Source organism: Carettochelys insculpta, chromosome 1 (assembly GCF_033958435.1).
Source record: "Carettochelys insculpta isolate YL-2023 chromosome 1, ASM3395843v1, whole genome shotgun sequence".
NCBI classification, from domain to species: Eukaryota; Metazoa; Chordata; order Testudines; family Carettochelyidae; genus Carettochelys; species Carettochelys insculpta.
In genome coordinates this window covers 306,805,362-306,817,674 of record NC_134137.1, presented here as the reverse complement: position 1 = coordinate 306,817,674, position 12,313 = coordinate 306,805,362, and the positions used below count along the sequence as shown (strand labels likewise).

At 40.7% G+C, this 12,313-nt stretch overlaps 1 protein-coding gene across 3 annotated transcripts in view; it reads left to right on the top strand.

The window, feature by feature from the left end:
* Window positions 1-12,313, top strand: part of ZDHHC17 (zDHHC palmitoyltransferase 17) — a 173,980-nt gene that overhangs the window by 84,755 nt on the left and 76,912 nt on the right. For 2 of the 3 annotated variants that reach the window (XR_012647983.1, XM_075012505.1), the window contains exon 8: window positions 4,165-4,290. The exons of the other annotated variant lie outside the window; for it this stretch is intronic. Coding sequence is in view for 1 of the 2 variants with exons in the window: in XM_075012505.1 (XP_074868606.1) it covers window positions 4,165-4,290 (126 nt within the window). In the remaining variant the exon portion in view is untranslated. The remainder of the gene's footprint in view (window positions 1-4,164; window positions 4,291-12,313) is intronic. 3 annotated transcript variants of the gene reach the window in all.

The following is a 12,313-nucleotide window of genomic DNA, read 5'->3' as shown; positions in this document are numbered from 1 at the left end:
CAGTCCCCATGGATCCCATTGGCTGGGAGCTGCAGGAGGCCATGCCTGCAGACAGTCAATGTCAGCTAAATGTTATGTGGCCTGCAATCAGAGCACCCTTTCACATGTTGTCCACCATTGCTCTACATCTTCTGGGAATGAGCAGCAAACTGCCATTTATGAATGGTGCCTGAGGTCATCCATCACAAAGCATATATCCTTTCATTTAGGGCTCTCATAAAGAGTCTTTTCCCCACATAGGATAATAGTAGATATCAGAATTTTGGTTCTGGGGGGTGGGGTGAGGAATGAAAAGGTGGGGCAAAAAGCTCACGCCTGATGCCATCTTTCTGCAGTGAAATCCAGGTCTCCTTTCCTCCTATTTTCCTGATCTCTATAGCGTCTTAAACAAAAACAGTCTTTCTTGTAGTTCTCTGCTAGCTGAGGTAGTTTTGCCTGAAACCCAGGTTCACCGTCCAATCCTGAAGACTGTGTCTAATACTTTAGATGCTCATCAGTTAAATACCATGGACAGTGACCTCTTTAAATGTGCCCAAGAAGTTCTGATATAGAGCTGAAAGAAGACTTCCGCCAGAAGGACTTAATCACCAGAATAGAAGAAGCTCTTAGTTTGGTTGGCAAGCCCTAGCTAGTCTGCAGACTTCAGATCTTTAATTCTTTGCTGCATGTATAGTCCCTCTAACCTATAGTCTGTTAAACCCCACCTTCCAGCAATCTCAATTTGCCATTCTTCTGTATTGTTGTATTCAGTTTTTCATAATTCCCCCTGCTCCTGTATGGAATCTTAGCATTATTCTCTTGAGAGCCATGGGGCTTTTTTTCAAGCCCCTTTGGCTACATCTGCCAAGCAGTGATCCGATGACAGACGTCAGTGTCAAAACATCTGTCAACAGAGTGCGGCCACACAAAAAAGCGGATCAAAAAAGCAATCCACTCTTTCGACAGTGCGTGGCTGGACTGCCTGGCCCTCTCTTGACAGAATGGCCAACCAGAAGCACAACAGGCAGGACTGCCTGGTGACCCAGAAGCCCTGTCTGTCCACAGAGGATCCCCTGGAGCATCCACATGGCTTTTTTGTTGACATTCTTTCAAGAAAGGCATTTTGACATGTGACGGGGAGGCAGAAGGCTGTCGATGGGAATTCCATGTTTTGTGTATGTACACCTACATGAAAATATACACAGACTACACAATTTCTAAGAACAGTCACTGTAAAACAAATGTTCTTTTTCTTTTGCATTCATAGGTAAATTTGAGAGTAACATACATGTCTTTGTGACAGGAACATTATAGAACAGAACTTTTATTTTGAAAAAATACAGGTTTAAATTGAGTGGCTACCGTCCATAATATAAGAATATTGTTCCACAGTCAGCCTTATATTGTTCCATGATTTCTGTTGATTTAGTGTTCCAAATTTAGATTTTCCTGACTTTTAAATTGTAGCTAGTTATTACTGTTAAATCAGGTTTTGATTTTTTTTCCCCATGTTTCAGACACTTAATTGTTGATGTGGAACAGATGATGATTTGGATGCATTCATAACTTTGCCTAGTGAAGTCCTTTTTGCAGAGAGCTTCTTGAAAATGACTGAAAATATTGCGTAGCTTAAGTATTTTTTTGAATCCTGTGGCTGGAAAGCCCGTTTTTTACTTTCAGGTTAGTTAGAGAATGAAATGCTACAGGTGAGCTCAAGCTTTTTAAAAAATGGCAGTCAGGTCCAGGTACTACAAATATTAGTAAGTGACATAGTGCTACCCTCTAGGAGTTTTTGTGGGAGTAGACCCAGGTCAGAACTAGGCATCCAAGAAGGAAACTGGAACAACTCTTCTTGGTGGAAAGATCCTATTATTTTACTTTGAGGTTTGGATTGGAATTGAGATAGGATGACTTTCATCACTGAGAGAAGGGACTAAAACTTAACAAATGAGATTACTGCCTATGATTCTCTCACATCCAGTATATTCACTGATACTTTATTGAATGGACTGAGATAGTTTCATAATCAAGGCACTATTTTATCAATTAGAATAAATCAGCGGAAATCTTATATGACTACTTTTAATGTCTTCTGTTCCCAAAGGAAAAAAAAATGAATGATTGTCATATAATCATGGATTTCTAAAATAAGAGTACTTAGTGAAAGAGGAATTAATTGAATCTATGACTAAATCTTGGAATGGATACTTCATGTGTTTTCTTGGTGTGAGTTCAGTCATGTCTTTTTAAAGGCTTCACTATGAATGTCCCCAGTTAATTTGCCTAGATAACTGTTTTCTTATGATCATTAGGATCACACATGATACACATCAAGCTAAATAATGATTACTTGCTGTCCCAGAGATAAATTTATTAGTAGACCAGGATTGAGATCCCTAATGTTGATTAGAAATATTAAAATGCATTTAATAAATCAGTCATGCCTCCATAATAATAAAGGAAATGGCCAGTTGATCAGAATTTTAATAAAGATTTCTTTTAAGCGTCTGTATTTTTTTTTTTTTATCTAGGCAGTCCCTATGTGTGATATGACCTTCCACTAAAAGAGATGCTCAGTTGGACCCTGAGACAATAGCAGGATTTACTTGGGCGAAAAGCTCCCAGAGGGAACTACTTGTCCACAGGTAGTTTTTACAGTTTGGAGATGTAAAATAATTTAAAAAATTAGGGTCTCAGGGTTTTTCAGAGATTAGTGATCCTAGAAACTAGTAAATATGTGACTAGACAAGGGTATTCACCGTGGCTGAGACCCAAAATTTTCTGTTGCCTCAGAGGGTTGAGCTAGCTTCACCTATATTTTAATGTTCTGGTTGAGTGACATAGAGCATAAGGATGATTTGTGGTGCAAGTTTTTTATGTTGGACTAGGCTGGCTCAACGCGTCATGCATAGGAAGTGGAAGGAAACACCCCCCCGAGAAGCCACATAAATCCAGGTTAGGGTTTTCATTATGTACTATTTAATACTATTTAACAGAGGCTCAGGATGAGACTTTCAAAGGTTCAAATTGGAAGTACACAATTTCCATTGACTTTCAGTCATGGTTAAATGACTAACTGGTCTTTGTGCCTTTGAAAGGCTCCCCCTCACTTGCTAGGACACTGTGCCCTTTCTGGGTAACTTCAGTTTCTGGTACCTGTCTCATTTTTTTTTAGGCATGGCCGAATGATGGAGGATTCAGCTATTTTTCAAGCCTCCATGAATGCTTTGTTTAGGAGGGGAGTTATCTCCAGTAGAAGAGAGGAGGAGTCAATGCGAAACTGGAGCTGGAGGTACCTGCAATTGGTTGTCTCTTGCCTCCACTATAACATCAGACCCTACTCAAAATTTTTCACATAGCCTTATTTCTTGGAGTAGAAAATAGATACAAATATCTCTGTAGATGGAAATCCTTTAGTTCTCTCTCTCTCTCTCTCTGACTCCCCTCTTGAGTGTGCAGTGAGAGAGGAACTAGGATAATGTCATTGCTGCCTCGGGACCATTGAAAATAAGTGAAGAACTGGTGCACACCAAGCATAAGGACCTCATAATGGTAGGAAAATGGATGCCTGCGGTCAATGTATTTCCTGTCCTTTTCCATTTTCTTTCTAGGACCACAAAGGATTAGGCTGACATAGTAACATGAATTGTGAGAAATTTTTCTCACATTTTGTAGTATTAGTGACTTCTGGTGATCTCTTCCTTGAGGCAAAGAGGTACCTGAGGAGTAATTCTATGCAGTGGAGAATTTCCATGATCCAGTAACCAACAAATTAATATTCTTGTTTGGTTTCTGCTGCCTGTCAATAGTTGGAGGAGATGGGAAGGGACAGTTAAGACAACTGAGTGTTCAGGACATGTAAACACAGATTTGTTATGCCAGAGGATCCTTAATGGCAACCGTTGTTGCTACACTTGAGGTAGAGAAATTATTTTGTGAGTGTGGACTTAGGATTTTGCTCATCATTCATGCAGTTTTACAGGAAGAGAAAAGAGAGACACTGGAGGGAATGAATGGTCTCTTTGGTATCAAAGCAAGCATCAGAGTGAAATTGTATCAGAATGTTGCTTAATGTATTTTCAGTATAATTTTATGTGAGTGATTTTTCATATTTTCAAAGTAACACTGGTCTGAATACTTGTTGTTTTAAAATTAAATTTTTCCCGTTTTTCAAATTCCTGGCAGGGAGAATCACCACTTGATTTAGCAAAACAGAGAAAAAATGTTTGGATGATCAATCACTTACAGGAGGCCAGACAGGCAAAGGGATATGACAGTCCATCATTTCTGAGAAAGCTAAAGGCTGATAAGGTGAGAAAAAAACTCACATTTTTCATGATATAAAAACATAATTTTGGCGTAATCCTCCCTTTTCAAAATAGGTGCTTCAGTAGTACAGTGGCCAGCATGTCATGAGAGCACATGTACGTAGATGTTAATAGCAACTCTTCCCTGAGTTTCAGTTCTGGGCTTTATGTATCTTATAGCTATCTTCTGTGTAGTTGTCATAGCACTCTTTCTTGAGGATATAAAGTATAGGAATGTAGTTTCTTTCAAGGGTCAATGACAGTGCTGCTGCATTTACTGAGCAGAAGGGAGAGTGCCTTAGGAGCAGGTTTGTAGAGAACAAAGATACTTTGATAAATATGATCCTCAATCACTGTCAGAAATTCAAAAATTTCAGGCTATTTGTTCTCCTGTATAGTGGCTGGTGGGTGCTGTTTGACAAAGTGAAGCATAACACTATAATGGTAGCATATGAACCCTCCCTAGTTTTCAAAGGCCTTTTATTTGATTTTCTGGTAGAAAATCAATTTCTTAATTGAAATATTTAACCTTGGCAGTGATATTTGTTTGATAGATAAGCAATTAATCTGCCACCATTTAAAAAAAAAAACCAAAAACCAAAAAAAAGTGCTTAATTTAACAAAAGCGTTCATTTTCTACAAAAATGAACTGCTTTTAAAAGTTTATAGTGCGTTAGCCTCACAGGCTAATGACATTTTAATCCTCTCTTACCCACTGAATGACAATTTAGAAGTTCTGTTCATTTTTGAATTCTGCATAGGAGAAATTAGAGCACTGCACATACTCTGAACTGAGCTACTACTGACTTAAAATCTTGTAACAGAAAAGTGGATTGAAAACATTATAGGACCTTTGAGGAAAAACAGGGAAATGGAAGTGTCTAGGAGAAATATTTGTCGGTGTCTCCCATGAATATACACAGGGAATTTCCATACAGAATTTATTTTTATAAGTGAGATGGCTGTGGTGCCAAATATTCTCTATTGCCCTCTGATTAATTAGGTTGAATTTGTTAAGGTGTAGTTTCTAGCACCCGATTTTCAAGTTGATAGTGCATGTCCACACTGGCAGATGAAGTTGAATATGTCCACATTTGTGTTACTAGCTTTTACTTTGTCAGCGATGCACTGTGGATACCTGTGCCACTGTTCCCACTGCCCATTGCAGTGTGGGTTTCTGTCCCAGAGTCTGACAGGACACAAGTATTCTGTGGGTGGTTGAGGGTGTGTGTCATCAGTATCCTGTAGTATACTTGTCTCCTCTTCCTCCTCCTCCTTTTGGAAAGCAATGGCAAAGAGTGTTTTTGTGCCCTTTTTTCATATCCATGCAGACAACATTGCAAGACTAGCATAGCCCATACAACTTAAAACTGTCATAGCAAGTATTATGAGCATCTCATGCATTGTGCTGCAGTATGTGCAGAATCTAAGCAGTTGTGAGAGCAGCCAAAAATCAGAGGAGGACATGGACATATATGAATGTGAGACACGAGAGAGGAAAAACAAGGTGATGCTGGTTGCACTTGCTGCTTTGTACACTGTGGAGGGCCAGATCTAGTGCCATGACACAAACTTAGGTGGGTTGGGACTGCGTGGTTCTGCAGGCATGAGATGATCAACAGTGACTACAAAACTTACGCATGCATAAGTCCACTTTCGTGGAACTTTGTGGATTGCTTTCCCCCCACCTTGAAGCATTGTGATACCAAAACGAGATCTACTCTGCTAGTTCAGAATCAGGTGTCAATAGCTCTGAGGAAGTTTGCAATGCCGGACAGCTACCAGCCTGTGGGCAGTCAGTTCAGCGTGAGCAAATCTACAGTTGAGGCTGCTGTGAGCCAGGTAGGCAAAGCAATCAATACCGTTCTGCTACAAAAGACAGTGACTCTGGGAAAAGTGCATGTTATAGAGATGGTTTTGCCGCAATGGAATTCCCTAACTGTGGCAAGGCGATAGATGCAATGCACATCCCTGTATTGGCATCGGACCATATTGTCACAGAGTACGTAAACTACAGAGGGTACTTCTCTATGGTTTTACAGGCATTGGTGGATCACAAGGGTCGTTTTACTGATGTCCATTGCCTTTATAAACATAGAAGCTGGTAATTAGCTGGCTCCACGCCCACCTCCCCTCAAGCCAATCCTGTAGCTAGGGCTGCCCAGGTGCTAGTATTCAGAAAAGCACTGCTAATATCCATGTGGGATGGTTGGGAAGGGTGCATGATGCGCACATCCTTAGGAACTCTGGTTTGTTCAGGAAGCTACAGGATGGGAGTTTCTTCCGAGACCAGAAAATTCACCATTGGTGATATGGAGATGCCAGTAGTGATTTTGGGTGACTGAGCTTACTTGTTGCTCTCATGAAGCGATACATGGGCAGTGCAAGCTGCAGTAAGGAACAGTTCAACTACAGGCTGAGCAAGTGCAGAATGGTGGTAGAATATGCCTGTGGCCATTTAAAAGCCCGATTTGGAGCTTCCACACTTGGTTACACCTCAGTGAAGGCAACATTCCTTTCATGGTGACAGCCTGCTGTGTGCTTCATAATTTATATGAAAGCAAGGGGGAAAATTGCATGTCAGGCTGGAGGGCAAAGGCAGATGACCTTTCCAGTAATTATGAGCAGCCAGACACCAGGTCAATAAGAAGAGCACAGAAGAACACTGCTAATCAGGGAGGCTTTGAAAAACATCTTTTTGAATGACCAGATGACATGACTGCCAGCTCTGTTGCTTTTAAGGAGGTCCCACCTGAGTGATATGTGCTTGTCTGAAAAGCCTGTAAATCACCCTCCCTCCTCTCTGCTCAACACAATCAATAAAGACACTGCTTTTGTGAGCTTAGTTGTTTTATTTCAGGGGACACTGAAGGAGCTCATGGCATGGGCGTGGTGGGCGGGATATCAAGGGAATTTTGCCATCACAGATGGGGGGAAGTGTCTCAGCCTTCTGCTCTCAGAAGCATCCCTGAGAGTGGAATACAAGGTTCCCCTGGACTTTCTCCTCTGCATTCTGGAGTCCTGGAGGTGGGAGGTTATGGAGGAGGGCATGTGGTTCATTATGAGGTGCAGTTGGGGCTCTGTGCTCCTCTGCCAGGCACTGCAGGAAATTAGTGTGCCGCCTCATCCACTGCAACATCGCCTTCTGGGTCTCCAGTTGACACTTTCTGTGCTCTCTCTTTTTTTGCCTCATGATCTGCTCTTCTTCTTTCTCTATAAGCCTGTCTCTCCCCAAGCGTAGTTCTCCTTCACACATTTAATTGTGCTCTCACCATGCCAGAAGCTTCCATGTGGTCTGTGAACATATCATCCCACATTCATTTTCTTCTATGGATCTGTCCCAGGCTAATAGCTGGGGGTGAGCGGGGGCGAGGTAAGCAGTGGTCAAAGAGCCTGCTGAGCACACTGCAATAAAACATAAATGAAGGCCAGACATTTAGGAGGTACTGTAGGTGAATTTAACAACACACAAAGGAATTTTATGGAGGAATCTTCGTGAAATACAATAGGGATGTGTTACGTGCAAGGACAGATTTTGGCTTTTAAGCATACTTTGTGCAGCAGGTACTATGCAGAGGTCTTAAGGGACCTGCTTGACACTGTTCATTTTCAGCCATGATAAGGCACAGGTTGGGACTATGCATTCAAGCCTGTGATTGCAGGAGCAGTTTGTTGAGCAAGCAGATTGGGGAGGGAGGAAGGGTTAGGAGCTGTGTTTAATGGTGGTCACCACATATGCCTTGCTTGCTCAGTCACCACGTGTTTGTCCTTCTCCCACCCCCTTGGCTGAGGCAGCAAAAAATTTCCTTCATCTAGCAGCCCAGTAAAGGAGGCGGGTAGTCTAAGCCTGGTGGAGCTGCTTTTACTATCATATAGCTTGATGCTCCATCCTCTGCTTTCCTGTAGGTTGCAAAAAGAGATACTAGTCTCCTTTGACTAATACACATTAATAAGGAGTAGACGCTGACTGAATGTGGATACAAGGCCGGTTGTTATGTTGCACTGGTCTCTGCTGCCACGATGCCAGATTCCTTACTGGTAGCTTGACATGGAAAGGTATCCTATCGAGGAGGTCAGAATAAGGCTGACTTCCCCAAAAATCTCATGGGAAGAATTAGAGTACCTGTCTCAGAGCTTTATGGAGATGTGCCAGGAGTTTCGGTGCTCAATCCCCAAACACATTAACAAGTCGTTCCGGGGGGCGGGGGGGGCCTGGCTGTGTAGATACAGTGGCCAACACAAATCACACAAATTGCCTTAGCCCATTTGTAGCATGATTGAAAAGTGAGAACTCACCAGAGGTGCCCTCCTCGCCATTAGGGACCGACTATGAAACATCCTGGGAAGAACGCATGAGATCCAATGTTGCAAAAAATTCCTGGCTGTTGGTCGGATGTGCTGCTCTTTTCATCTGCTGATCATTGTCCTGTGCTGCCTCTTCCTCGTCCACCATGTCCTCCTTGCTGTTGCCAGAGGTTTCATAAGGAATCTCTTTGGAATCTCTAAGGAATCTCCACAGTCAGTTTGGGGACAGTGGTTGGGTCAACTCCTAGAATCCCAGGTAGCTGCTCATAGAAGTGATGTGTTTGTAGGGATGACCCAGAATGTCCATTTTCTTCCTTTGTTTTATGGTATGCCTGCCTGAGCTCCTTTATTTTCACTGGCACTGTTGAGCATCCCTGGTATATCCCTTTTCTCCATCTCCTGTGAGAGCTTGGCATATATGGCATTTCTTTTGCTGCTTCATAGTTTTCCCAACACAGATTCACTGTGAGACACCTCCAAGAGGTCAAAAATGTCAAATTTCACAACATTCCATCTGCACTACCTTAAGGTTGACGATGCACAATTGAATTTGGCATTAATCTTCGTGAAAAGCTAAGTGAAAAAATCAACCTTAGGAGCTCTTAATGTTGATGGAATGGACCCTGTAGTTAGGACTGACTCCATAGAAATTCAACCTAGTCTCCTAGTGTAGTCCAGTGTTTCTCAACCCTTTTTTATGAAGTATCCTTTTAAAAATACGTAAGTACCTCCAGACTCCTCTCACATACCCCTAAGGGTGTGGGTACCACCAGTTGAGAAATGTGGTCCTATGGTAATCTGAGGTCTTGAAACAAGTGATGTTCAACCTTTCCAGATTACCGTACCCTTTTCAGGGGGTCTGATTTGTTTTGCATACCCCCAAGTTATGCCTCACTTAAACTACTTACAAAAACATGTACAAATATCACAGAAGATTACTACTTAAAACTTGCTGACTTTCTACTATCAAATACATAAATTGGAATAGAAATATTGTACTTGCATTTCAACACCTGGCATATGAACCCATAGAAACAAGTCATTATGTGAATGAACTTTTATATTTTACTTACTTTACTAGTGTTTTTTATACAGCCTATTGTAAAACTAGATGAATATCTAGAAGAGTTGATATAACTCCTGGAAGACCTTGGTGCACTGTCAATGGTACTTGTACTCCTAGTTGAGAAACTCTGTTGTAGACCATGCCTTAGTGTCGACACTTGGCTAATATGTCAGACCATCAAGAGTTACTATTTTAAATAGTGTTATGAGTCACTTTGATCCCTTTTTTTGTTTTTAACCTTACTTGTTATTTTTCTCATCATGTACGTTCACCTCTGTGCCCCTTTATGAAAAGGTGTCATGCATTCTGTGTTCAAGTTATATGGCCTCTTCTAGGAATGTGGCTTCTTGAAGTGCTGGTACTGCACACGTAACTATGTTTCAATACAATGTGTTATGATGCAGAATTGTTTCCACCCACCTTTACTAGGGTACCTTCATATAATTTCAGTGGGTGCTGGCTCCACACTATTGTGATAACTAAAATAAAGGTTTGCTTTAAACTGTAGCTGCTGTTAGAGACAGTAGTGAAAAAAATGATTATGTAAACATAGCATGTTCTCATCCCACAAATCTGCTTCCTATGTGTTAGATTAGCTCCCTAACAAAACAGGTTTTTATTCTTCTTTCCTGTTGGTACAGCAGAGTGACTGTGGGTTTGATAATGAGCTGGATTTTGTTTCAGTTCCAGCATGATCAGCAGAATTATTAACTAAATTCTAGCGAGAGAATATTTACTTCAAAATGTAAGAGCTATATATCTCAATAGTTTGTGCTACCTGCCAAATATTTTAGTTGGGTAAACGTTACAGGAGATGTGCTAGCCAGAAAACATAGCTTGACATTATATCCCAAAGGAGTTTGCAACTGTGGTAAGTACAAAATCTTTTCAGTTGTAAAATTAGTACTTTTGATATAAAAGTTATTGAGAAACTAAGAAGGAACTTTACTATTTTTAGCCATTTTTCACTACACTTCACTGTAGTTGCTTTTACCCCTTATTTAGTAATATGTCCTTTCCTACATTTTTCATATGCCGTACTGCATATGATATTAGAATCTTCAGTGATTTAAATCAGTTACTTAAAAGCCATCTCTTAATTTCCAATTTAAATGCATTATAGCTTTTATATTTGTTTTACTTAGTGTGGCAAATGTTACTTGCCAATTTGAACAACTCTCAAATACCTACTGAAGTCGCCCATGTTACTTGACTGACTCAAAAATTTTTGAATTTTTTTCTTTAGTTTCTCAAATTGAATGTAACATGAAAATTGCTTGACTAATGGCTGATGCTAGAAGAAAACAAAACTGCAGAAATGTAGCACTTTAAAGACCTAACAAAATTATTTATTTGTTGATGAGCTTTCATGGGACAGACCCACTTCATCAGATCAGTCTCATTTCCAATACAGACTGACGTAAGTTCAGAGGACTGAAAAAAAAATTGCAATAAAACCTGACAAATCGTACACATAGGAGGATGAGGTGTGTGGGGGTGGGGGTTGTTAATTGTCTTGCCTGAGATAATTACGAGCATCAAAGAAAGGGAAGCAGTCCTTGTAATGCATGAGGTAATTGATGTCTCTGTTCATACCATGTGTTAATGTGTCAAATTTGAATATGAATTCCAACTTCCAAATTTCTTGTTCTAATCTGTGTTTAAATTCTTTTTGCTCCAGAACACTAATTCTCAGGTCTTTAACAGAATGGCCCACAGAGAAATCCAGACATGTTTTAGTAGAAAATCTCTGGTTTCCATTAGGGAAAAAAAAACGTGATTTGCATAGTATGAGTATGCTAAAAAGAAGAAAAATACATTTTGAAAAACAAGCAGTCTTGCAGCACCTAAAAGACTAACACATTTATTAGTGGGTAAGACCTACTTCCTCTGATTTTCAGATTGGAGTAGATATAAGAATCCAGTGTTTTTGTAGTAGGGAAAGAAAGGGAAAAGGTTAGGAATCAAAGGGGAAAAAAAAGGGTAGGGGCACCTGTCATTAATAGGGCCAGTGGAGGAAATAAATTACGTAGGAAGAGTGCCATTCCTGTGAATATCAATAGTAAGGAAATTGCCCTTGTAATGCATGAGATTATTGAGATCTCTGTTAAGCCCTACATTAAATATGTCGTGCCTGCAAATGAATTGCAAGTCAGATGTCTTCCTTTGCAGTCATATGGTAAAATTCTTTTGTAGAAGAATGGCTGCTTTCAAATCCCTTAGTGAATGTATGGGGAGGTTAAAGTGTTCCCGTGTACATTTACATGTATTCTGTTATAATTGCTAATGTTGGATTTATGTCCATTCATCCTTTGACTCAGAGACTGTCCAGTTTGTCCAATGTATGTGCGTATATCACATTGGTGGATGCACAGGTGTATGAGCCCCTGATGGTGTGGCTGATGTGGTTGTCTGGTGATGGTGTTTCTAGTATAGATGTGTGGAAGGAGCTGGCAATGGAGTTTGTTGAAGGGATAGATTTCTCGGTTAATGTTTCTGTGGTGTGGTGTGTGGCTACTAGTGAGTATTTTCTTGAGGTTGGGTGTCTGTCTGTAGGAGGAAAAAGGCATGTAACCCAAGGCCTGTGAGAGTGAGGCATCATGTTCCAGTATGGCATGCTGGAGGGGATTAAGCTGAGGGCTATAAGTAACGACAA